Raw genomic sequence first — 25562 nt, forward strand, 5'->3', positions numbered from 1 at the left:
CCAAAAATAAGACACAGTCCTATACTTTTTCTTGCCCCCAAAAAAGCACTAGGGCTTATTTTTGGAGTAGGTCTTATTCTTGGTGAAACATGGTTGGGGGCAAGCTTACCCTTCTCCAAAAAAGCAGACGCCCCCTTTTAAGGAGACTTATACCAGACCCCGGACGTCTGCGTGGCTCCCAGGTCCTCCTGTGATCTTCAGCGGGCCCTCTTAGCAGGTATGCTGCACGCCGTCCTCCCCTGCTTCTGGCCGACATTCACATACATCAGATCACGCGCACGCACTCAATACACACACTAGTCACTCACCACATCCGGCGGTACAGAATGCTTTCGGCTGCAGGGAAAGATGGGAGGAACTTACATAACGCAGGTCCTGTATTCCATCCACAGCCGCAGGTCCTTGTGTTCCCCCACATTGCCTCAAGATTCTGCCGGCCAGAAGAAATCTGTTTCGGTGGATAGTGTGTGTGTACACGATCTGATGTGTGTAGGTGTGAGATCCAATGCAGGTCCTCCCACTCGGTGTCTGGTCAGAATGATTGCGGGGTGTTCACTGTCTATAAGGCCCCTTTCAGATGTCCGTGTTTAATCAGGTACAAGCCACATGCATCGGTATGGTCATGTGTTTGACATCTGTGTTTGCATACGTGTGACATCAGTGTGACACATACTGGAGAAAACGCGGGTCTTTGAAATAAAAAGATTTTCGATATTCACCTGTACCCAGCGCGGTTTTCTTCGGCTCTGCTGTCTCCTGCTTCTGACCCCCACTCATTATATTCATTGATTATTCACTACACTGAGGACCTGGAAGTTAAAGCATTGTGGGGACAGCATCGGCGAAGACCGCACCGCCGGTGACAGGTGAGTATTCAGCAAGCAAGCAGTTTGTGTGCAGTGACGTCCAGGAGGTCATCAGAGTTCCCAATGAACTCTGATGAACCCATGAAGTCACCATGGTGACACCCGCTGTAGCACGGGTATCGCGGGGGTGTCATCAGGAGGTCATCAGAATTCATTGGCAACTCCAATGACCTCCTGGACATCACTGCACACCCACTGCTTGCTGAATACTCACCTGTCACTGGCGATGCTCTGGTTTCCAGGTGCTAAGTGCAGTGAATAATCAATGAGTAAATTAACGGGGGACAGAAGCAGGAGGCAGCAAAGTTAAAGAAAACAGAGCTGGATACAGGTAAATATAAAAAAAAAAAAAATCTATTTAAAAGACCAGTGTTTTCTCCGGTATGTGTCACACTGATGTCACACGGATTACATCAGTGTGCGATCCGTGTGACACCTGTGCTGCCGGAGAAAAAAACGGACGTGTGTAAGTGTCAAGTGGGGTCACATGCTCCATGTGAAAACACGGCCTGTCAGTAACTCCAGAGAACAACATTGGTACGTGTGGGCATCAGTGTTAAAAGCAGATGTCATACGGAAGTCTGAAAAGGGCCTAATGAAGTGTCAAGCAGTATCTAACTTAAGCTGCACGGACACTTCATTACTGAACCGCGACTAGGGCTTATTTTCAGGGGAGGGCTTATATTTAAGCCTTGCTCTGAAAATGCTGAAAATCCCTGCTAGGGCTTATTTTGGGGGGAGGGCTTATTTTTGGAAAAACACTGATACGTTACAAGTTATAGTTATAGGTATGAGTGGAGTGCTGAACTTCGTACAATGAAAAGGAAAAAAAAAAAACAAAAAAAAAAAACACAAACCTAATGCCGGCCACATTCATGACCTGCCATTTTATTCACAATTCTAAACATTAATGCTTCATTGCCAGATAGCTTAACAATTGTATGACCTCTCAAGGAGGCGATAGCCAACATATCCAAACCCTCTTTCTTAGGCTAGTTTCACACTTGCGTTGGATGGCTTCCGTAGCATTGCGTTGTGTGACGGATGCAACGGATGCGTTGCATATAGTGGCACAACGGATGCTACGGATCGTACAAAACAACGGAAAGCTTTTTTTCGTTGTTAATTTTTTTTTTTTTTATTCTTTACAGTTTTACCGGCAGCAGACTATTGTGAACGATCAGCTGATCGCTCTCAATAGCCGGCGGCCGGCCGCTCAGCTGAGCGCTGTCACTTGCAGGCGGCCGGGCGCTCAGCTGAACGCTGTCACTTGCAGGCGGCCAGGCGCTCAGCTGAACGCTGTCACTTGCAGGCGGCCAGGCGCTCAGCTGAACGTTCGGCCACCGCGAGACAAAAAGTTTGATTAAAAAAAAAAAAAAGAAGAAGAAGAGCATGCACAGTGAAATCCTACGGATTGCGCTGCTCAAAAAAACGTTACATGCTGCGTTTCTTCCGCCCGATGCAGCGTCAAAATAACGACGCTGCATCGTCCAGCGGATGCAACGCAGACACTTGCGTTACAGTGCGCTGTCCATTCAAGTCTATGTTAACGGACTGCGCTATTCTCCATAGTGACGGACTCCGCTGAACGCAAGTGTGAAAGTACCCTTACAAATTAAAAAGAAATACGAGACAGCTGAAATTTCTGGCTGTGGTCAGGTTCCCAGAAAGAGAGCAAAGTTAACCACTGGGTTATAGCAGAGCTGTTTGTCAAAGGTAAACAAAAGCCTTCATTTTGGTAAGTGTACAAATTGGTTATACACAGATGTAGGACTTCCCAGCCCATGACACGGGCACCGTGTGGTTTCCCAACATCTGCAGCCTCTTGTTTAGCATTCACATGTGAATTGGTTCATCCACCAGGAAAACATTCTCCTTTACATTCAGCTTATTGTCAAGGGGATTAACACTGATTAATGAACAACTAGCAAAGGAATGGGAACCTGGGAATTCGCAAAACATATAAAAAGAACCTGTCACGAACAGAGCCTTCCCTGCCTCCGTGACGTGGGTGCAACTATAAGGCTATGTTCACACACTGCGTTTTTTACCTGCGTTTTGGGTCCGTTTTTGCTGCAGAAATTTCTTGAGAAATTCTTGTAACCTTTCTGCAGACATTCCCCAGCAAAACCTATGGCAAAAAAAATTAGCTGTGCACACACTGCGTTTTTTTCTTAAGAAAATTCTTTCAGTAGATTTTCTTAAGAAAAAGAATGAGCATGTCACTTTTCTGCAGCTAACTGCGTTTTTTGCCATAGATAATTGGCACAATAACGCAGGGAGCAACCAGCGGTAAAAACGCACCAAAAACGCACCGAAAACGCACCGAAAACGCGGCAAAAACGCAGGTGCGTTTTTGATGCGTTTTTTAACGCAGGTGCACTAATCCTCCACTCTTAAGAAATTTCTTAAGAAAAATCATTTTTCTAGTGTGAACATAGCCTTAGGCTATGTGCACACTAGAACTGTGAAGTTTCTCAAAAAAATTTCTTGAGAAACTTCTGGGAGTGGAAGATTTCCGGACCTCCGGAAAAAATCCGCACCAAATCCGCGGCAAATCCGCATGCGGATTTGTCGCGATTTTCCCGCAGGTTGTTCCCTGCGGATTTTGCAGGCTGTACTGCCGAAATCCGCAGGGTACCTGCGGAAAAGAATTGACATGCTCATTTTCTCAAGAAATTTTCTCAAGAAATTCTTCAAGGAAATTTCTTGAGAAAAATCTGCAGTGTGCGCACAGCTATTTTTTTTTCACATAGGATTTGCCTTGAAATGTCTGCACAAAGATTGCAGACATTTCTCAAGAAATTTCCGCGGCAAATCCGCGGGTAAAACGCACTAGTGCGCACATAGCCTAAGGCTGCTTTCACACATCAGGTTTTTGCTGTGCGGCACAATCCAGCGCTTTGCAGAGAAAACGCATCCTTTTTTTTGCTGCCGGGTGCGTTTTTTCCTCAGACTTTTATTAGCACCAGATTGTGCCGCATGTACTCGTGTTTGGTCCGGTTTTCGCCGGTTGTGGCAAAAATCGTCACTCCGGCGGCCGAACACAGGACGCAGAAAGGAACGTTTTTTGCCAGTGGCAAAAAACTGCATAGCACCGCATGCGGCGCCGTGCGGCATGGTGCATAATGAAAGTCTATGCACGCCGAATCCGGTGGCATGAATCAAACGCCGGAAGCATGTACCAGATTCGGTTTTTACTTCTGAGCATGCCCAGAAGTGATATAAATTCATTGCTTGTCAGAAAATATCTCTCTCTCTGGCCTAAGAAAATCGGTGCGAGTGGAGTGTATAAAACATCGCATTCCACTCGGACCAATTCTAGCCTGTGTGTCAGCACACATGAGCAATTATTTTCTCAGCCCTAATCGGACCGAGAAAACAATCTCAGCATGCTGCCACTGTAATGCGAGACTCTCTCACACCCATTCAAGTGAATGGGGCGAGAGAAAAATCGCACTGCACTCGCGGTACTCAGGTGTACTGCGCGTGCAGAGCGAGAATCGCAATAACCGGCTATGGAGGAGAGAGGTAGATAAATCCCTCATTCCCCTCCTCCGTGCCAGCCCGCCCCCCGCAGCTATGGTCCGCTCGCGCACTCAGACGCAGGGACACTCGCATGACACTCGGCTCCTGCTGTGCTGCCAGCGCGAGCCGAGTGTCATGCGAGCATCACAGTAGTGCCCCGTGTGGCCACAGCCTCTCTCACACACACACTCACTGACTCATTCACTCACTCTCGCAGATCACCGACGCGGTGCTGCACGGCTGTCACACTGCTGGCGGCTTCTCCTGATTTGAAAATGCTGGCCGCCCATTATTCAATCTCGTATTCACTGCTTTCCCCACCCACCGGCGCCTATGATTGGTTGCAGGTAGACACGCCCCCACGATGAGTGACAGCTGTCTACTGCAACCAATCACAGCCGCCGGGTCTATTTCTTGCAGAAAAAAATAAATTAAAAAAAAAAAAAAACGGCGTGCGCTCCCCCCCCCCCCAATTTTGATACCAGCCAGGATAAAGCCACACGGCTGAAGGCTAGTATTCTCAGGATGGGGAGCCCCACGTTATGGGGAGCCCCCCAGCCTAACAATATCAGCCAGCCGGAATTGCCGCATACATTAGATGACAGCCGTGCAGCAACCAAACGCTCAATGCAGAAACCACTTCGTGAAAAAGGTGACAGCTCCCAATGCCAGCCACACACAATTATACTTTGTCCTCAGGCCATACACAAGGCACAGGTACAAGCCGACACCCAGTTTATACACAAAAGCTTAGGTTCTTTATGAAAACTAAAGGCCCAGTCACACTAAACAACTTACCAGCGATCCCAACAACGATCCAACCTGATAGGGATCGCTGGTAAGTTGCTAGGATGTCGCTGGTGAGATGTCACACTGCGACGCTCCAGCGATCCCACCAGCAACCTGACCTGGCAGGGATCGCTGGAGCGTCGCTACACGAGTTGCTGGTGAGCTCACCAGCAACCAGTGACCAGCCCCCAGCGCCGCGTGGAAGCGATGCTGCGCTTGGTAACTAAGGTAAATATCGGGTAACCAACCCGATATTTTCCTTGGTTACCAGCGCACACCGCTTAGCGCTGGCTCCCTGCACTCCTAGCTACAGTACACATGGGGTTAATTACCCGATGTGTACTGCAGCTACATATGCAGAGAGCAGGAGCCGGCACTGACAGCTGAGAGCGGCGGCGGCTGGTAACGAAGGTAAATATCGGGTAACCAAGGTAAGGGCTTCATGGTTACCCGATGTTTACTGTGGTTACCAGAGTCCGCAGAAGCCGGCTCCTGCTGCCTGCACATTCAGTTGTTGCTGTCTCGCTGTCACACACAGTGATCTGTGCTTCACAGCGGGAGAGCAACAACTAAAAAATGGCCCAGGACATTCAGCAACAACCAACGACCTCACAGCAGGGGCCAGGTTGTTGCTGGATGTCACACACAGCAACATCGCTAGCAACATCTCTGTTACGTCACAAAAGTTGTTCGTTAGCAGCGATGTTGCTAGCGATGTTGTTTAGTGTGACTGGGCCTTAAGCAAAACGTAATGGTAGGCTTTAACAAAAGAAGCTTAAATTAAAAAAATAAATATAGAAACAAAAACACGGTAAAAATGCACTGCAAAAAGAAGCGTTTTTTTTCTGCCAGGACATGCAGATTGGTGCAGAGATTTCTGCAACCAAATACTCAGCCTGCGCACAAAGCCTGAAGGCATAGCTGGGAGAAACTTGTACAAAAGAAAAAAAATGGGACCGTTGGAATTTTCATGTAACTAAATTGCACCAAAATGTAGCAATTTTTTAAAGTAATCTACGTCATAATTCTAGCGAAGCTGCCTAGAGGAATCTGGGCCAAAATGTGTAGAAACCGTGTAAATTAACAGTGTATGTAATCAGAATTACACAAAATGCTTGATACAGCAGATTCAGGGGTAAAAGGGAGAAGAAAAAAAAAAAAAAAAAGAAGCCGCCACTGTCAAGGACTCCAGTTGTACAGCTTTCACAGCTGTGACAAGCCCCGCCACACAGAGATAAATCTTTGGCAGATCTGTGGTTGCAGTGAAATCATGGACATATTGTTCCATTTGTACACAGCCACAAACCTGGCACTGATTGTCCACAATTTCACTGCAACCACAGATCTGCCGCAGATTTATCTCTGTGTGTGACAGGGCCTTAAAGTTGGCCGCGTCGACCGATATTGACAGCTTCCTTCACCACCAATGTGTATTGGAAATCCGGGAGACGACAATCGGACATGTCCGATTATAGAGTGACGATCACTTTGTTCTCCTGGAGACAGTGATTGGCAGAGATGTCCATCGGTCGGTGTCTCTCTCACAGGGGCACCGAGATAATTAGCTGAAGACCATCTAATATGTATGGGGGGGGGGGGGGGTTATACTGGTCACAGTTTTGATGAAGTTGAGCCAAACACTATGAAAGACCCAGGAGGTCCCTTCCGACTCAACCAATCATGATTCTATGAAGCACAACAGAGGGGAGAATGAAGTGGCCACTGATTGTGACGCGATCCCCGCACCCAGAGTTACACGTCCCCTGGGAGAGTCGGCACAGACATCACTGGAACGGTCCCCGCACCAGAGGTGAGTACATACTGTATGTTATGTTATTTTATAAGGGGAAAACCTGGTGATTAAGAAGGGCCTATCCGAGCGGCTGACAAACCCTTTAAAAAGGGAACATGTCCCCACTTTTTTGGCCTATAAGCTGCGGCCACCACCACCGGGCTCTTATATACAGCGTTCTAACATGCTGTATATAAGAGCCCAGGCCGCTGTGACAACATAAAAAACCCTCTATAATACTTACCGAACGGTCACGTGATGGGCCTTATGGACGTCTCCGTTGTCCGGTGCCGGCATTGCCTCTTTTTTCCATCTTTGTGCTGCTTCTCTAGCCGCGGTGCATGACAGGTCCCACGTCATACACACTCGCCGGCATTCAGGTCCTGAGCAGGCGCACTTTGATGCGCAGGACCGGCTAGTGTGTATGACGTACCGCGTCATGCACCCAGGCTTCAGAAGGAAGACGAAGATGGCCGAAAGAGGAGGCGCCGGCACCGGACAATGGAGACGCCCATATGGCCCACCGCAGCGACCGTTAGGTAAGTATTATAAAGTGTTTTTCATGTTATACCCCCGGCCTGGGCTCTTATATACAGGTTGTTAGAATGCTATATATAAGAGCCCGGTGGTGGTGGCCGCAGCTTTATAGGCCAAAAAAGTGGTGACCGGTTGCCTTTAACCAACGGATCTAATGTAATTTTTACTTTAAATATGTAAAGTATGTCACCTCCATGAAGACAGAACAGATTACTTAGCTCAATAACATTACAATCTGCCTTTGCACACGAGATTGCATCAGGCAGAACTAAAAGCACCTCAGTGTTTACCAGAGTATGAAATATAAACGATATGCCAGCATTAAGAACTGTAGGCAGTAGTCGGAGTTGGGTGTCCGCCAAGGGACAAACACATTACCAAGCTTTCCTTTGTGACCCATCAAAATATTTGCTTTGCTCTTAAATACACTTCAATACAAAACCGGTGTGCTGCAGAAATACTCCTGCCACTGGAGCGTGCAACAGATCCGAAATCCGATCAATGGTTTGTGAAATCTCCCTGTAAATAGCCCTATCAAGCCATTTACACAGCGTGCGGAAGTCAGGAGTCGTGTGCGTCTGTTATCCAGCCGTAGCATATTCCGCTGCAGATCTCCCCAGCCATTATACACAAGCTCTGCTTTGCACCTACATGCCAGGCTTGTGCAGTGAAACGCAGGGCAATTGTCCAATACCTTGCCTGTCGCTGATATTAGCAGGAACCAAGCAGTTCTAGTAAAAAATGCATTTCAAAATCTAAGTGGTTCACATAAGATTTTGGCAGCACAGCGATTCCCCACAACAATCTGGGAAGGGGCATCCTTAGAAATAGACAAGTATTTCCTTGTCAGAAAAAAAAAAAAAATTCGGCAAAAATCTTCAATCATCTCACAATGATCGACACCTGAAAACCACATGGGACAATTCCCAGCTTACTGCACAGCGGGTGAGAGGAGGCTTTTCCACAGGTGACCATTCATTGCTTGGAGTGGGACTGTGCTGGTAAGGCTACTTTCACACATCCGGCTTGAGCTCTGCGGCTCAATCCGGCTGTGCAAGCTATGCAACGGATGCGGAGAAAACACCGCATCCTTTGCATAAGTTTTTCCTTTGCGGCCAGTCCGGTTTTTGCCGCTTGCGGCATGCTACTGAGCATGCGCAGTGGCAAAAACCGCATGCGGCGGCCGGATGCGGTTATTGCCGCATCGCGCCACATCCGGCCGCCATAGGCATGCATTGAAAAATGCGCCACATCGGCCGAATGCGGCGCGATGCGGTTTTTTTTGCCGCACGAAAAAACGTGCCAGGCAACGTTCCATTCGGCTGCCGCATCGGCTAAATCTGCCGCATGCGGCAAAAACCGGACGGAACGCAAAGCCATGCGGCACAATGCGGCACCAATTAAAGTCTATGCAGGAAAATCGCAACCGGCAGCAAAAAAAAACGGTTGCGATTTTCCTGCAAAGTGCCGGATTGTGCCGCATAGCAAAAACCGGAGGTGTGAAAGCAGCCTAATTAATCAGGCGTGGGGTGGCACAGGCGTAGTCCCTGCAGCTCAGCAGCGTGGGGAAACGGTGGCTGCCACTATCCGCCTGTCAAGGTGAGAATGACAGGAGATGGTCCAAGGTCGCAACATTTTAAAGCATTCTGAGTTGCGACAAAATTTTTCGACTTTTCAAACTCAGACAAATGTTTTACCCCTTCACAATGCAGCTACTTCCTAGAGGACTATAACCTGCGATTGATCGCTTGTGCTATACACAGCAATGCCAGAGCATTGCTGTATATAGCAGAAATCAAGTCTCCTTTGAAGCCCAGTCATAGGTCTTCAGCAGATCACCTGCTGTCGTCATAGCAATCCATTGGCAACTCGCGTTCATGTCACGGACAGACTGACGGAAGGCTTAAAGTTTGACAGTGGGATTTAACAGGTTAATAATCACCGTCAGAGCACCGTTAGAGGAAGGTCCTGGCTGTAATACACAGCCATTAACTGACAAGTAAGGGGTGAGCTCACCCTGCACCATACACAAGCTCCCGACTTGTGCCATAGACGTAGAGTGGATGCCGTGAAAGGATTAAGGAATCGGGCCCAACATTTTTGAGGGGGATATAGACAGTTCATGTAAAAAAAAACAAACAAAAAAAACAAAACACAGAACTCAGTGTAGCCTACTAGAAAACGCTAACACAACTCCGCTGGAATGGTGTTGTGTGGGAGTGGAGTATATTTCTTATTTTCCATTGGAACAACGGCATTAAAGCGCATAAATCACCAGGATTTTCCTATATAACCTAAAACCAGTGCTATACAGGCACTATCATGCTGATTCTATACATACCTGTAGTTGTCAGCTCGGATGTATTGGTTTTGAAACACAAGCAAGTAAAGTTTGTAAAATGAGCAGCTGTTTGAATGACAGCAGCAGCTGATAGCTGAGGTGGGTGCGTCGTCCTCCCCATTATTTATGCTAATTCTATTATACAATTGTTTTACTGAGACTAGAAGGACCTGTGCTGAGGTCATACCCATTTGACCAGAAGGGGAGGGGCTTCAGCCAACAGAAAAATAATATTGCTTCCTGGTATCAGCTGTTGAGGCCCCGCCCCTTCTGGTCACATGGGTATGACATCAGCATTGGTCCTTCTAGTCACAGTAAAATGATTCTAATACAATTAGCATAAATAACAGGGGGGAGGACGTACAGGCACCCACCCCAGCCATCAGCTGATCAGCAGCTGCTGTCATTCACACAGCTGCTCATTTTATAATCATCATTTCTTGCTTGTGTTTCAAAACCTATATATCTGAGCTAACAACTACAGGTATGTATAGACTCAGCCTGATAGTGACAGTATAGCACTGGCTTTAGGTTATATAGGAAAATCCTAGTGATTGGTGCGCTTTAAAGGGGTAGTGGACAGCCCACTTAATAACATATGCACTTTGTACTGAGAAACCCGGTGACAGATTCGCTTTAAAAGGATTAAATGTCATGGCAAAGTAAAAATATTTATATGACTATCCACAAACTCCTGGAATATCAACTAGAACTTAATCCAGCAATCACGACAGTAACAAGTGTCAAACGAAACTGGCTAATACAGCAGTCTCATCACCGCCGAGGTGCTCAAGACTTGCAAAAGAAGGGGAATTAGTACAGTGACATAAGCAATAAACACAACTGAAAGGGGTTTCAGGCTCAGGTGGCAAATATGTGGAGATCTGTCAGTCTTTATTAAAGTGAACCTGTCATCAGAAATTTACCTGTAAACCTAAACGTTCCCCCCCTCTGAAGCTCCTGGGCTGCATTCTAGGAAGCTTCCTATAGTTTTTGTGGCCCCTTTTATACCAAAATAAATACTTTATAAACTTGTACCTTTTCGTATGCAAATTTTGTAAATCGTCCATGGGGGCGGGCTCTCTGGGATCCGTTGCTGTTCCTCCAGCAGATTTACGCCCCCCCGAACGCTGAATTTCAAACCTCAGGATGCCGCCTCTGGGCGACCGTGATCCCGCGCATGCGCTGTGCGACTGTAGCGGTGCCGAGCACTGTGTGCACGTGTGACCGCTGGTGACTCTTTGCGCGGGCACGAGGTTATGGGCGGCGCTGTGTGTGTCATCAGCAAGTGCCGCCCATAACCTCGTGACCGCACTTTCCCCTTTGCCTCCTGCGTTCTGTGCAAGCGTCTCCTCGTAACCTGTGGTGGCCTGATCCGCTCCTCCCATCTATTTCCTGCTGCAGGGCAAGATGGGAAAGGTGACGTCAGATCATTTGGCCAGCGCTTGCGCAGAACGCTGGAGGCAAAGGGGAGAGCGCGGCCACGGTATTATGGGCGGGCACTTGCAATGCAATCACAGCGCCGCCCATAATATCGTGCCTGCGACCACGTCACCAGCAGTCCTCGTGTGCACGGGACCTCGGGCACTGTCCTGATCTATGAAATGAAGCAATGGGGGACAGCGTAAACCAGAAGGAGGGACAGTAACCGACACCACACGGCCAACCACATGGACGATTTACAAGAACTGCAGGCAAAAAGGTACAACTTTATAAAGTGTTTTATTTGGTTTAAAAGGGGGCACAAAAAGTACAGGAAGCTTGCTAGAATGCAGCCCACGAGCTGCAGAAGGGGAAATCTTTTAGATTTAAAGCTCAATTTCTGATGACAGGTTCCCTTTAACATCACTCTGTTTACTCTATATACTGTGAATACTTCCAATACACACTAAATGCATTCCTTGCTTATAATGCGCCACATTCATGCCAACTTGTGTACACTTGGCACATCAGCACTGCGGCTGCCGCTCATTTGCTCCGGCACAGCTGAACAGCACTGGCACGGGAGGACAGTAACTGAGGAAACACGAAAATAAGTGGGTTGTTAATAATGGACAATCCTTTTAGGCCGGTGTCCCACTTGCGAGTGCCTCACGTGTATCTCACGCTGCATCACCCGGCACGGACTCACACTCTCCTCACAGGAGCGGGTCGCTTGCGTAGAGACACATGCAACCGACCAGAGAGTGCGAGGAAAGTGCCGGGTGATGCAATGCGAGACTTGCAAGTGTGACACCGGCCTAAAAGAGCTTCCATCACCAGGAGGTTTTTGCCACCTAATTTCAGAGCAGCACAGCGTAGGGGCAGAGACCCTGATTCCAGTCATGTGTCACTTACTGGGCTGATTGCTGCAGTTTAAATGAAATTACTAAGATCACTAGAGGACAAGTAAACCTGCTGGCATGTAGTCCTCCATAATCATGCGCTCTGTACAACCAAGCCCCAACACTGATTGACAGCGGTATATACTGTGCATAGGCAGAAAGCTGCCAATCAGTGCTGTAGCCGGGTTTAGAGAGCTATTTAGATATGTGACAGCTAAAAACTATTTTATCAGAACGGCAGCAAGAAACACAGTAAGTGACATCACTGGAATCAGAGCCTCATACATTATGTTACTGTCAGATGGGCTGAATAGCAAAACCCTAGTGACAGATTTCCTTTAAAGGAAATCTATCACCAGTTTTTTTCCCCCATAAGCTATGGCCACCACCAGTGAGCCCTTATATATACAGTAATCCAGGGTGCTGTATAAGTGCCCAGACCACTGTAGAATGTAAAAAAACAATCACATGCGGGACGGTCGGGTCCAATGGGTGTCACTGGTCTCAGTCCGGTGCCTCCTCTCTTCATCGCCGTCCTCCATTCTAGCTCCATGTGGATGACGCGTCCTACATCATCCACACTGCGGTCTCCATTGCGCTCCTGCACACTTCTCTGTCCTAGGTCAGATCAAAGAATTGTAGTGCGCATGCGGTCTTTCACCTTTCCCCACACTAGAGTACTTTGCTCTGCCCACAGCAAGGCAGATAAAAGTGTGCAGGAGCACAATGGCGGACTCTTCGTGGATCATGTAGGACAAGTCATCCACACGGAGCTGGGAAGGAGGACGGTGATGGAAGGAAGATAGAAGGCAGCTGACGGAGACCAGCAACACCCATTGGACAGGACTGCCCTGCAGGTGAGTACAATAAAATGTTTTTTAGGTTATACAGATCAGCCTAGACTCATACAGTATTCTAGAATACTGTGTTAGTCCATACAGGTGGTGGCAGCAGGTTATAGGGGAAAAACTTGGTGACAGGCTCCTTTTAAGGAACCTCATTGTCCTGTTGCACTTCGTGACCCCACTTTCTAATCCGCTGGCCACATACAAACATGTGAAGTCGCTCTGTGCTGAACAACTACCGTATGAGTACGTGTGAATCCTCTGCAGAAGTGGCTTCTAGAGTTCAGTATCCAGGTTTTATAAATTCCAAACTGGATCCAGCACAAGAACAAGCAACACCCAGCGCGGCCCGATAACGAGGCACAGGAGCTGGGCAGCGGCCAATAGCCTCACCAGTTCTGGAAAACTTATCATAAAGCTAAGCATATTACAAAATAAATCTGATCCCTGGACTGAAACAAGCGAAATGAGAAATCCAGCCACAGCTAGGAGCATTCCTCGAGTGTAGAGGCGATGCCAATAACCCTGCTCGGGGAGGGGGTATTAGCTGTGGAGGCCAAGAATGTCCTGACTTTGTACTATAAGTGCCATGTATTCTAAGAAAACAGGGCCGAGCCCTGGGCTCAAATCACACGTCACATAGGAACAAGCTTGCCTTCTGTTTCCTATGCAGCAGGGCTGTTTATTAGAGAAGTTCTGCAGCCACCTCTGTCACCTCCCCCTCACTTTCCCTGCACTATTGTGCAACAGTCATGGGGCTGCTCTCCCAACCTTGTTTACAAATTCGAGTGCTGGAAGGCATGGCAAGACGCTGGCAAAAGGTGGCCAGCATCCTGCACCGCAGGGCATTGTTACTGCCCGCCATACGACCGTGTGGAAATACCTGAAACACTTTGTATCAATGCACAATTAAACAGGACCCATTGTAAATTTGTAATATCTGATACTTTGCCACGAGGCATGCTGAACGCAGAGCGTGGGCATGCAGGAAGCAAAGCCTTGTTTATCTACAATCACCGCATACAGACGGTTACATTGCTGACAGCTGTAGGGGGCAGCTTTTACATGCGGATGTAAATCAGAAGACACAGCCCCGGCTACGCATTTCCCAGCAGGCCCACAATATACGCATATCTGCAGAAGATGTAGTCCCATTCATAGCGCTGCAAAACACTGAAGGGCCCATACCCATGATGAGCTATACTCACGGTTTTGATGCTGCATCTAAAACACAGCGTCTTAGGCCTAAGCCACACGGCGAGAAAAACGGTGCGAGTGGAGTGCGATAAAACATCACATTCACCTCGAACCAATTCTAGCCTGTGTGTCTGCACACATGAGCAATTATTTTCTCAGCCCTAATCGGACCGAGAAAACAATCGCAGCATGCTGCCACTGTAATGCGAGACTCTTTCTCTCGCACCCATTCAAGTCTATGGGGCGAGAGAAAAAAAAAAAATTGCACTGCACTCACGGTACACCGGTGCACCGTGAATACAGTGCGAGAATGGCAATAGCCGGCTACGGAAGAGAGAGGGAGATAAATCCCTCCCTCCCCTCCACAGCACCGGCCCACCCACCGCAGCTGAGGTCCGATCGCACAGTTGGACCTCAGTCGCAGGGACACTCGCATGACACTCTGCTCCTGCTGTGCTGCCAGCGTAAGCCCAGTGTCATGCAAGGATTGCGCTAGTGCCCCGTGTGGCTCCAGCCTTACAGTACAAAGTGGATGGGATTTATAGAAATCTCCTGCCCACTCTCCTGCTTCTTTACCTGCGGTGCCTTTTTCCAAGCCGCAGCATGTCAATTTCTCTTGCAGGAACGCTGAGTGTTCTGTGTGGATTCTCCCCATAGACTTGCATTAGATGCAGAAATTCCGTAGGTAAATATTGCACCTGCTGTTTTAGTGCTTTCGCTCAGCAGAAACGCATCAAACACACATATAATCCGCACATAATGATGTCAATATAAGGAACTTTCAAAAACAACTTTAGACGACATGACACCAAACAGACAAAAACCAAGTCAAAAGCAATTAAAAACGCAATTAAACTAAAGGGCGGAGAAGGGGCAGTATCAAGACTTCAATGGATCCTGGTCGTGAGAACGAAGCCTCAGGGGATTTCCAGAATGACAAAGGCCACAGTGAGCGATTCTAGAGGTTACACTGCATGGTTTACAGAAACCCCACACACATGACAGCGGCACATCGGACGGACCTGGAGGCCGATGCCGGCAGAGTGGCACACATGACAGCGGCACCTCGGACGGACCTGGAGGCAGATGCCGGCAGAGTGGCACACATGACAGCGGCACCTCGGACGGACCTGGAGGCAGATGCCGGCAGAGTGGCACACATGACAGCGGCACCTCGGACGGACCTGGAGGCAGATGCCGGCAGAGTGGCACACATGACAGCGGCACCTCGGACGGACCTGGAGGCAGATGCCGGCAGAGTGGCACACATGACAGCGGCACCTCGGACGGACCTGGAGGCAGATGCCGGCAGAGTGGCACACATGACAGCGGCACCTCGGACGGACCTGGAGGCAGATGCCGGCAGAGTGGCACACATGCAACTAAAAATCCAGCAGGAGGTTTGGTTTCTGTCACAACATGACCAAGCCGAAAATATTAGGCTGCTTTCACACTTGCGTTGTTTTGCCTCAGTCACAAACCGTCACCTTGAGGAAAAACGGTATCCTGCAATGTATTTTGCAGGATTCCGTTTTTTCCCCACAGACTTGTATGGATGACGGATTGCGACTGCTGGCCTTGCGTTGCAACCGTCGGGCGGCAGGAACGCAGCATGTAACTTTTTTTGAGCGGCGGAATCCTTTTGTTGTCACTGCACATGCTCAGATCTTGTGTTTAATCATTGAAATCATCTCTCTCTTAGCGGCCGAACGATCAGCTGATCACCCGGCGGCCGGCTACTGTGAACGATCAGCTGATCACCCGGCGGCCGGCTACTGTGAACGATCAGCTGATCACCCGGCGGCCGGCTACTGTGAACGATCAGCTGATCGCCCGGCTACTGTGAACGATCAGCTGATCGTTCACAATAGCTGGCCGCCGATAAAACATTAAAACAGCAAAAAAAAGGATCGTTTTTTGCAGCATCCGTCACATCAGTTGTGCCACTATCTGCAACGCATCCGTTGCATCAGTCACACAATGGATCGCAACTGATGCAAAACGACGCAAGTATGAAAGCAGCCTTAGATACACTGTGATAGTACGACCAAATAATCATGTAGGGAACCCATATTAACAATTTACTTTTCAGCCCCCTCTTGCGACATTTATATACGCGAATGATAGTCATGCAGCTGCTGCCGACAATCGCCATCCATCATGGTGACTTCACTAAGGACAACATGTAACAAAGCAGCATGGCGTCAGTGTAGACAAAAGACACCAGTGTGGTGGGCTGCCTGACAGAGGGGGGTCTCTGGGAATACATTAATGACCTATCGTTAGGATGGGTCATCAATATGAGTTAGGCAGGGGCTGCTGGTATTCGCTCTGCGGACAGCCGCATGTGTGTGCTCGATGTGTAGTGGTCTCTGCCGGGCACTGATGACCCTTCCCGGCCCCCTGAATAGGAGCCAAGTAAAGTACTCAGCACCAGCTGCTCAATGGTTACATGTAGCACCATTGGTGGGGGGCAGCTATATTGGTAAGTCACCAATTTCACACACCTGGAGAACCCCATTAAATAGCCATGCCCCTTCACTGTAGGTGGCTGAAGGAACATTCTGCTGACTGCCATTGACTATTACCCCGGACCACACACCAGCCCAGAAGAGCTAATGGTTTTTAGAAAGACAATGAGTCAAGACATCTTGGGAAAGGCCATAAAAATGTGTATTTAATAGCAGAGGCGGATATTGCTGGAGCCATATGGTGATGATACTAAAGGACGGTTCTGTATAAGAACGCAATAATCATGGAAGTAAGGGAGCTGACGGGCAAAAACTACCCGCCTTTCAGCTGGTGAAATGCCCCTTTCAGACAACCCATGCTCAGACATTCCGGACCCCTATTACATTGATGCCGCTTTGGCCATTGGGATATTTCACTTCACCATGTGTGGCGCTGCGGGGAAAGACGACAGCAGCGGACACACTGTGGTCACCTCATCACCAGGGGCCCTTATAAGAGCAGAAGACCCCTCTACAGGTTCAGGTTTTGGGAAAAGCCTTTTGTAAATACCCTTAAAGGGGATTCTCAGGAACACATGCTTCCAGAAAGCCATTATTCAGGCAGATGAGTCTTCAGGAAACTCCTTTTCTCTTGTATTTTTGTACTCATTAAGATTTGATTGTTTTTTTTCCCCCAAGAATATTTTGGTTGTTTTTTTAAGTGATTTTTCAATGTTTAACTGTTGGCATTTTATTTATTTTTTAACTCATGCAGTTTTTTAAGCAAACTTGCTGACAGCTTAAGCAGCAGCAGCCGCCCGGGCATGTTATTGACTGGTGAAGTATGAAGCTCCCTCCGAGCAGACGTCTGCAGAACGGGGCACTCGCCTATTTTGACCGCCTGGCATCTCTGGAAAAGTGAAGTGGTTAAAAGACGGATCATCTTTCAGGATTTTATATTGCACCCGGCTCCTAACGTGCCCAAAAAATGCCATGTGAACATACCCCAAGGAGCGAGGTGGAGTGCTGGTTACATCCAATATATGAAAGCGAGGACTGCGATGCCAAGTGCATTATGTGGCGGGCACCTCACTGATGAGTGGCACAATTCTCCCATATTAGGCCAAAACTCTCAAATGAGCAATGTCCGCTGGCTGGACACCCTGGTAGTCACTGATCACTATGCAAACATCTCAGCCAATAGGAACAGTGTACAGCTTCATGCCAGACTGTCACGGCTCCAGTCCTGGGGAGTATGTGCACAGCGGGGGCCCTCCAGCACTGACCCCCCCCCCCTCACATGCACAGGGAAGCCCTCCAGCACTGCCCCCCCCCCCCCTCACATGCACAGGGGAGCCCTCCAGCACTGCCCCCCCCCCCTCACATGCACAGGGGAGCCCTCCAGCACTGCCCCCCCCCCCCCCCTCACATGCACAGGGGAGCCCTCCAGCACTGCCCCCCCCTCACATGCACAGGGGAGCCCTCCAGCACTGCCCCCCCCCCCCCCTCACATGCACAGGGGAGCCCTCCAGCACTGCCCCCCCCCCCCCTCACATGCACAGGGGAGCCCTCCAGCACTGCCCCCCCCTCACATGCACAGGGGAGCCCTCCAGCACTGCCCCCCCCCTCACATGCACAGGGGAGCCCTCCAGCACTGCCCCCCCCCTCACATGCACAGGGGAGCCCTCCAGCACTGACCCCCCCCCCTCACATGCACAGGGGAGCCCTCCAGCACTGACCCCCCCCCTCACATGCACAGGGGAGCCCTCCAGCACTGCCCCCCCCTCACATGCACAGGGAAGCCCTCCAGCACTGACACCCCCCCCCTCACATGCACAGGGAAGCCCTCCAGCACTGACACCCCCCCCTCACATGCACAGGGAAGCCCTCCAGCACTGACACCCCCCCCCTCACATGCACAGGGAAGCCCTCCAGCACTGACCCCCCCCCCTCACATGCACAGGGGAGCCCTCCAGCACTGACCCCCCCCAGCACTGCCCCCCCTCACATGCACAGGGGAGCCCTCCAGCACTGCCCCCCCCTCACATGCACAGGGAAGCCCTCCAGCACTGACCCCCCCCCCCCCCTCACATGCACATGGGAGCCCTCCAGCACTGACCCCCCCCAGCACTGCCCCCCCCCTCACATGCGCAGGGGACCCCCCCAGCCCTGCCCCCCCCCCTGTCACATGCACGGGGGAGCCCTCCAGCACTGACCCCCCCCAACACGTGCACAGGGGAGTCCTCCAGCACTGACCCCCCCCCCCCCCCCAACACGTGCACAGGGGAGTCCTCCAGCACTGACCCCCCCCCCCCAACACGTGCACAGGGGAGTCCTCCAGCACAAACCCCCCCCCCCCCAATAACGTGCACAGGGGAGTCCTCCAGCACTGACCCCCCCCCCCCAATAACGTGCACAGGGGAGTCCTCCAGCACTGACCCCCCCCAATCACGTGCACAGGGGAGTCCTCCAGCACTGCCCCCCCCCCCCAATCACGTGCACAGGGGAGTCCTCCAGCACTGACCCCCCCCCCCCAATCACGTGCACAGGGGAGTCCTCCAGCACTGACCCCCCCCCCCAATCACGTGCACAGGGGAGTCCTCCAGCACTGACCCCCCCCCCCCAACACGTGCACAGGGGAGTCCTCCAGCACAAACCCCCCCCCCCCCAACACGTGCACAGGGGAGTCCTCCAGCACAAACCCCCCCCCCCCCCAATAACGTGCACAGGGGAGTCCTCCAGCACTGACCCCCCCCCCCCAATAACGTGCACAGGGGAGTCCTCCAGCACTGACCCCCCCCCAATCACGTGCACAGGGGAGTCCTCCAGCACTGCCCCCCCCCCCCAATCACGTGCACAGGGGAGTCCTCCAGCACTGACCCCCCCCCCCCAATCACGTGCACAGGGGAGTCCTCCAGCACTGACCCCCCCCCCCAATCACGTGCACAGGGGAGTCCTCCAGCACTGACCCCCCCCCCCCCAATCACGTGCACAGGGGAGTCCTCCAGCACTGACCCCCCCCCCAATCACGTGCACAGGGGAGTCCTCCAGCACTGACCCCCCCCCCCCAATCACGTGCACAGGGGAGTCCTCCAGCACTGACCCCCCCCCCCCAATCACGTGCACAGGGGAGTCCTCCAGCACTGACCCCCCCCCCCCAATCACGTGCACAGGGGAGTCCTCCAGCACTGACCCCCCCCCCCAATCACGTGCACAGGGGAGTCCTCCAGCACTGACCCCCCCCCCCCCAATCACGTGCACAGGGGAGTCCTCCAGCACTGACCCCCCCCCCCCATCACGTGCACAGGGGAGTCCTGCAGCACTGACCCCCCCCCCCCCCAATCACGTGCACAGGGGAGTCCTCCAGCACTGACCCCCCCCCCCATCACGTGCACAGGGGAGTCCTGCAGCACTGACCCCCCCCCCCCCAATCACGTGCACAGGGGAGTCCTCCAGCACTGACCCCCCCCCCCATCACGTGCACAGGGGAGTCCTGCAGCACTGACCCCCCCCCCCCCCATCACGTGCACAGGGGAGTCCTCCAGCACTGACCCCACGTCACCTGCGTTCAGACAACAGCAGGATTTAAAGTGACAGCACCCTCTCTAGGCCCCGGCGCCTCCCTGTTATGCAATGTGCGGCCCCCCCCATGTGCTCTGCAGACTGCAGCTTCCATTACACGGGGGGCACGGAGCACGTCCTCCCCGCCCAGCACGACATGTGCACGGCTGCAGCACGAGGGTGTGGGGCCTGCAGGCCGCGCTTACCTCCAGGGGTGGTGGAGAAGAGGGTGCCCCCGGGGGTGGTGCAGTAGTCATGAGGTAGCTGAGAGGAGTCGCTGATGGGGATGGTCCTGGTGGGGATGGCCCGGCTCTGGCTGTGCTGGTGTCCGGCTGACATGGTTCTGGCCTGGAGTTATGTGAGTGTGGTGGTGAGGGGACAGCGAGCGGCGGGCTGGGCGGAGCCGGGCTGAGGTAGAGGGCGCACGGTGCGGGCGGATTGGCTGCGGCGCCTCTATTATTTCCCTTCCTTCTCTCTTTCTCCTCCGCCCTTCAGCCTCGGTCCCTGCGCCAGGAAATGAAGTCAGGAGGCTTAACCCCTCACAGGCCGCGGCGAGCTGATGCAACCGGCGGGGGCCCGGTGCGGGAGGGTGATGGGGCCATATGCGGGAGGGTGAGTGGCCGGGGGGGCCCGGTGCGGGAGGGTGAGTGGCCGGGGGGCCCGGTGCGGGAGGGTGATGGGGCCATATGCGGGAGGGTGAGTGGCCGGGGGGCCCGGTGCGGGAGGGTGATGGGGCCATATGCGGGAGGGTGAGTGGCCGGGGGGCCCGGTGCGGGAGGGTGATGGGGCCATATGCGGGAGGATGAGTGGCCGGGGGGCCCGGTGCGGGAGGATAACGGGGCGAGGGACCCGCTGCGAGACAATAGGTATTGTACGTTGTTATAATGAGGCGAACGGCCTATGACGGGGTGATAATGGGGAAAGAGGCACAGTAAAAAATAGCGAGGGGCTCAATATTAGGGCAATAACTGGGTTAAGGGCATGGCACAGGGTGTAGTGATAATGGTGCGGAGTAATAATGAGTGGGGGACACAGTGCGTGTTATAAGTGGGGGGGAGAGGCACAGTGTGGGATGATAATAGGCCGAGGGGGCCCTGTAGGAGGTGACAATAATAGGGTGAGGGGCCCAGTCTGGAATAAGAGCAGGGTGAGGGGCCCAGTGTGGGATGAGGGGCCCAGTCTGGAATAAGAGCAGGGTGAGGGGCCCAGTGTGGGGTGAGGGGCCCAGTCTGGAATAAGAGCAGGGTGAGGGGCCCAGTGTGGGATGAGGGGCCCAGTCTGGAATAAGAGCAGGGTGAGGGGCCCAGTGTGGGGTGAGGGGCCCAGTCTAGAATAAGAGCAGGGTGAGGGGCCCAGTGTGGGGTGAGGGGCCCAGTGTGGAATAAGAGCAGGGTGAGGGGCCCAGTGTGGGATGAGGGGCCCAGTCTGGAATAAGAGCAGGGTGAGGGGCCCAGTGTGGGGGTGAGGGGCCCAGTCTGGAATAAGAGCAGGGTGAGGGGCCCAGTGTGGGGTGAGGGGCCCAGTCTGGAATAAGAGCAGGGTGAGGGGCCCAGTGTGGGGTGAGGGGCCCAGTCTGGAATAAGAGCAGGGTGAGGGGCCCAGTGTGGGATGAGGGGCCCAGTCTGGAATAAGAGCAGGGTGAGGGGCCCAGTGTGGGGTGAGGGGCCCAGTCTGGAATAAGAGCAGGGTGAGGGGCCCAGTGTGGGATGAGGGGCCCAGTCTGGAATAAGAGCAGGGTGAGGGGCCCAGTGTGGGGTGAGGGGCCCAGTCTGGAATAAGAGCAGGGTGAGGGGCCCAGTGTGGGGTGAGGGGCCCAGTGTGGAATAAGAGCAGGGTGAGGGGCCCAGTGTGGGATGAGGGGCCCAGTCTGGAATAAGAGCAGGGTGAGGGGCCCAGTGTGGGGTGAGGGGCCCAGTCTGGAATAAGAGCAGGGTGAGGGGCCCAGTGTGGGATGAGGGGCCCAGTCTGGAATAAGAGCAGGGTGAGGGGCCCAGTGTGGGATGAGGGGCCCAGTCTGGAATAAGAGCAGGGTGAGGGGCCCAGTGTGGGGTGAGGGGCCCAGTCTGGAATAAGAGCAGGGTGAGGGGCCCAGTGTGGGGTGAGGGGCCCAGTCTGGAATAAGAGCAGGGTGAGGGGCCCAGTGTGGGATGAGGGGCCCAGTAGTGGCTGATAATGACTAGTGTCCAGGTGCTAGGGATTCACTGCAGAGGTCACAGGGCGAGGGGTTATACCCAGGGCTGTTAAAGGGCCTGTTTGGGTAGAGGGCTAATTCCTCCTTAGTGACTAGTGTCAGGCTAATAAAATATTGGGATGCATTAAAAGAGGCCGAGATACTGATCACGAGGACATAGTTTAGCCCCTATACAAGTCACTGGTGCGACCACACTGCGCCAGTGTATAAGCACATACTAGAGAACAGCAACCAAGGTTATTAACCCCTACACAACTGGGAGATTTGACATTTTTGCACTTGTTTTTTTTTTTTGTCCCCTTTTTCCAAAAGCTATAACTTTTTTTTATTTTCCCTTCCACATGACTGTGCGGCTTGTGTATTTTTTTGCAGGACAAGTTGATTCATTTTCTCATGTACTGGAAAGTGCAATTCCACAATGTTTTTTGAGGTTTTTAATTTTCCATGTTTACTGTACTGACCAGGTCCGTGCAATTACACAGATGCGAAACATATATATTTTATTTATTTAACCCCTTCACACCATGGTCATTTTTGTTTTTTCTTTCCCTTCTTCCAAAAGCAATGTTTTATTTTTCTGACACTATTGCTGTATGAGGGCTTGTTTTCTGCGGGACGAGTTGTACTTTTGAAAGACATTAATTTTCCCATATATTATACTGGAAAATGGTGGGAAGAAATCCAAGTGCAGGAAATTGCATCCAAAAAAGTGCAATTCCCAATAGTTTTTTTTTTTTTTTTTTTCTTTACCGTGTTCACTATATGCTGACATCAACCTGGCAGTGTGATTCTTCCCCCGCTCAGTACGAGTACGTAGATACTAAACGTATGGGTTTTTCAAATTTATTTTGTGAAAAAAAAAAATTAATAAATTTGAGTTTGACAAAAAAGAAGTCGCATTTGTCATTTTGGGGATCTGGGGCTCAGTGAGGGCTACTTTTTTGTTCTCTGAGCTGATGTTTTTACTGATACCATTTTGGGGTAGATGCTATGCTTAGATTGCCATTACATTTTATTGTAGTGCACAGCTGCCAAAAATCATAATTCTGCCAGTTTTAATTTTCTTACACCGTTTACCAATCGGATTAATTTATTTTATATTTTGACACTTCTGAACTCAGAGACACCAAATATGTGCATTTTTTATTTTCAATGGGGCAAAAGGGGATTGATTTGAACTTTGGGGGGGTCCAATTTTTTTTTTTTATTGTGTTTACTAGTCTACTGAGGGGACTTCTTGAAGCTGCAATCATCCAATCACTTGTACTATACAGGGCATTGCATCAGCACTGCACTGTATAGCTTAAATCACCATCTCCTATGAATGCCGGTTCGCAGACGGCGTTCGCAGTAAGATAGTCATGACAGACATGGCATTAGCTGACTCCTTGCTTTTATGACAAACCCTCCGGTGCCCTGCAATGATGTCATGGGAGCTGTGAATGTCACAATCCCCACCAGCGTGTGTTAAGTTCCACTGTCAGATTGACAGCAGGATTTAACTAGTTAACAGCCACGGGGAGATCTCCGATCCAACTGAGGTAGTTAGGCCAGAGTCACACTTGTGAGTGCCTCGCGCGAGTCTCTCATTGAATCACCCGGCATGGCTGCAGTGTCTCCGGACAGGAGCGTCTCAGCTGCATAGAGATACATGCAACTGACCCGCTCCTGTCAGCTGAGTGTGCAGCTGTACCAGGTGATTCAATGAGTTACACGCTAGGCACTCACAAGTATGACTCCGGCCGTAGAGGCACGTGATGGCTGATCAGATCAGCCGTCATGTGCAGAGAAAGATACCGGCTCGGTGTGCAAGCCTGCATAAAACAAGGGACACTACATATGAAGAAAATATACTCTAAACAAAATCTAAACACAACACTTGTTTTTGCTCCCATTTTTCATGAGGTGAACTCAAAGATCTAAGATTGTTTCTATGTGCACTAAAGGCCCTTTTATCTCAAATATTGTTCACAAATGTGTTTAAATCTGCCATAGTGAGTACTTCACCTTTGCCGAGATAATCCATCCACCTCACTGGTGTGGCATCTCAAGATGCTGATTAGACAGCATGATTATTGCACAGGTGTGTGTTAGGCTGGCCACAATAAAAGGCCACTCTAAAATATGCAATTGACATGCTGACTGCACAAATGTCTACCGGAGTTGTTGCCCATGAATCGAATGTTCATTTCTCTACCATAAGCCGCCCACAGAGGCGTTTCAGAGAATTTGACAGTACATCCAACCGGCCTCACAACCTCACACCATGTGTAACCACACCAGCCCGAGCCCTCAACATCCAGCATCTTCACCTCCAAGATCATTGAGACCAATCACCTGGACAGCTGCTGCAATAGTTAGTTCATATAGAAACTCTTTGGATATGCAAACTATCAGAAATAGTCTCCGGGAAGCTCATCTGCAGCTCGTCGTCCTCATCAGAGTGTCCACCTGACAACAGTAAGGCTACATGCGCACGCTGCTTTTTTTTCCTGCTTTTTTGCTGCTTTTTTGGCTGCAGTTTTGTCAGCTGAACTTTCTGACATCTGACTTCCCAGCAAAGTCTATGAGAAGTCAGATTTGTCATGCGCACATTGCAGTTTATTTGTCAGCGTTTTTTTTGTCAAAAGTTTGTGACAAAAAAAATGCAGCATGTTCGTTCTTCCTGCGTTTTTGTCAACATTTGTCACCCATTGAAATCAATGAGGGCATCAAAAACGCAGGAAAAATGCATGCTAATCACAAGTGGTGCATTTTACCTGCCTTTTACCTGCGTTTTTGCTAGAAAAAACGCAGGTGATTTGTCAGGAAGTGAGGTCAGGCAAGTGGTCCCGTCCCGTCCTCCACGTGTTCCCCGAAGTACCGCTGTCCCCAGGGGAGATGATGTGGAGGACGGGACTATCAGCAGCGGCAGCGAGAGGGGGATGGACATTGGCAGCTGAAAACATTGATTTTTATCTCTCTCTGCTGCCGCCGCTGATAGTCCCGTCCTCCACGTGTTCCCCGAAGTACCACTGTCCCCAGCGTGCACGCACAGGGGAGATGATGTGGAGGACGGGACTATCAGCAGCGGCAGCAGCGAGAGGGAAAAATCAATGTTTTCAGCTGCCAACGTCCATCCCCCTCTCGCTGCCACCGCTG

At 51.0% G+C, this 25562-nt stretch overlaps 1 protein-coding gene across 1 annotated transcript in view; it reads right to left on the reverse strand.

Moving 5' to 3' along the window:
• The window catches only part of EIF4EBP2 (eukaryotic translation initiation factor 4E binding protein 2), a 38463-nt gene extending 17732 nt beyond the window's left edge, over positions 1 to 20731 (reverse strand). Inside the window, exon 1 of the mRNA XM_075348926.1 lies at positions 20437 to 20731. Coding sequence (XP_075205041.1) covers positions 20437 to 20569 — 133 coding nt within the window. The 5' untranslated portion in view covers positions 20570 to 20731. The remainder of the gene's footprint in view (positions 1 to 20436) is intronic.
• Between the last annotated feature and the right edge of the window lie 4831 nt (positions 20732 to 25562).

This window comes from Anomaloglossus baeobatrachus, chromosome 5 (genome assembly GCF_048569485.1).
Source record: "Anomaloglossus baeobatrachus isolate aAnoBae1 chromosome 5, aAnoBae1.hap1, whole genome shotgun sequence".
Lineage (NCBI taxonomy): Eukaryota > Metazoa > Chordata > Amphibia > Anura > Aromobatidae > Anomaloglossus > Anomaloglossus baeobatrachus.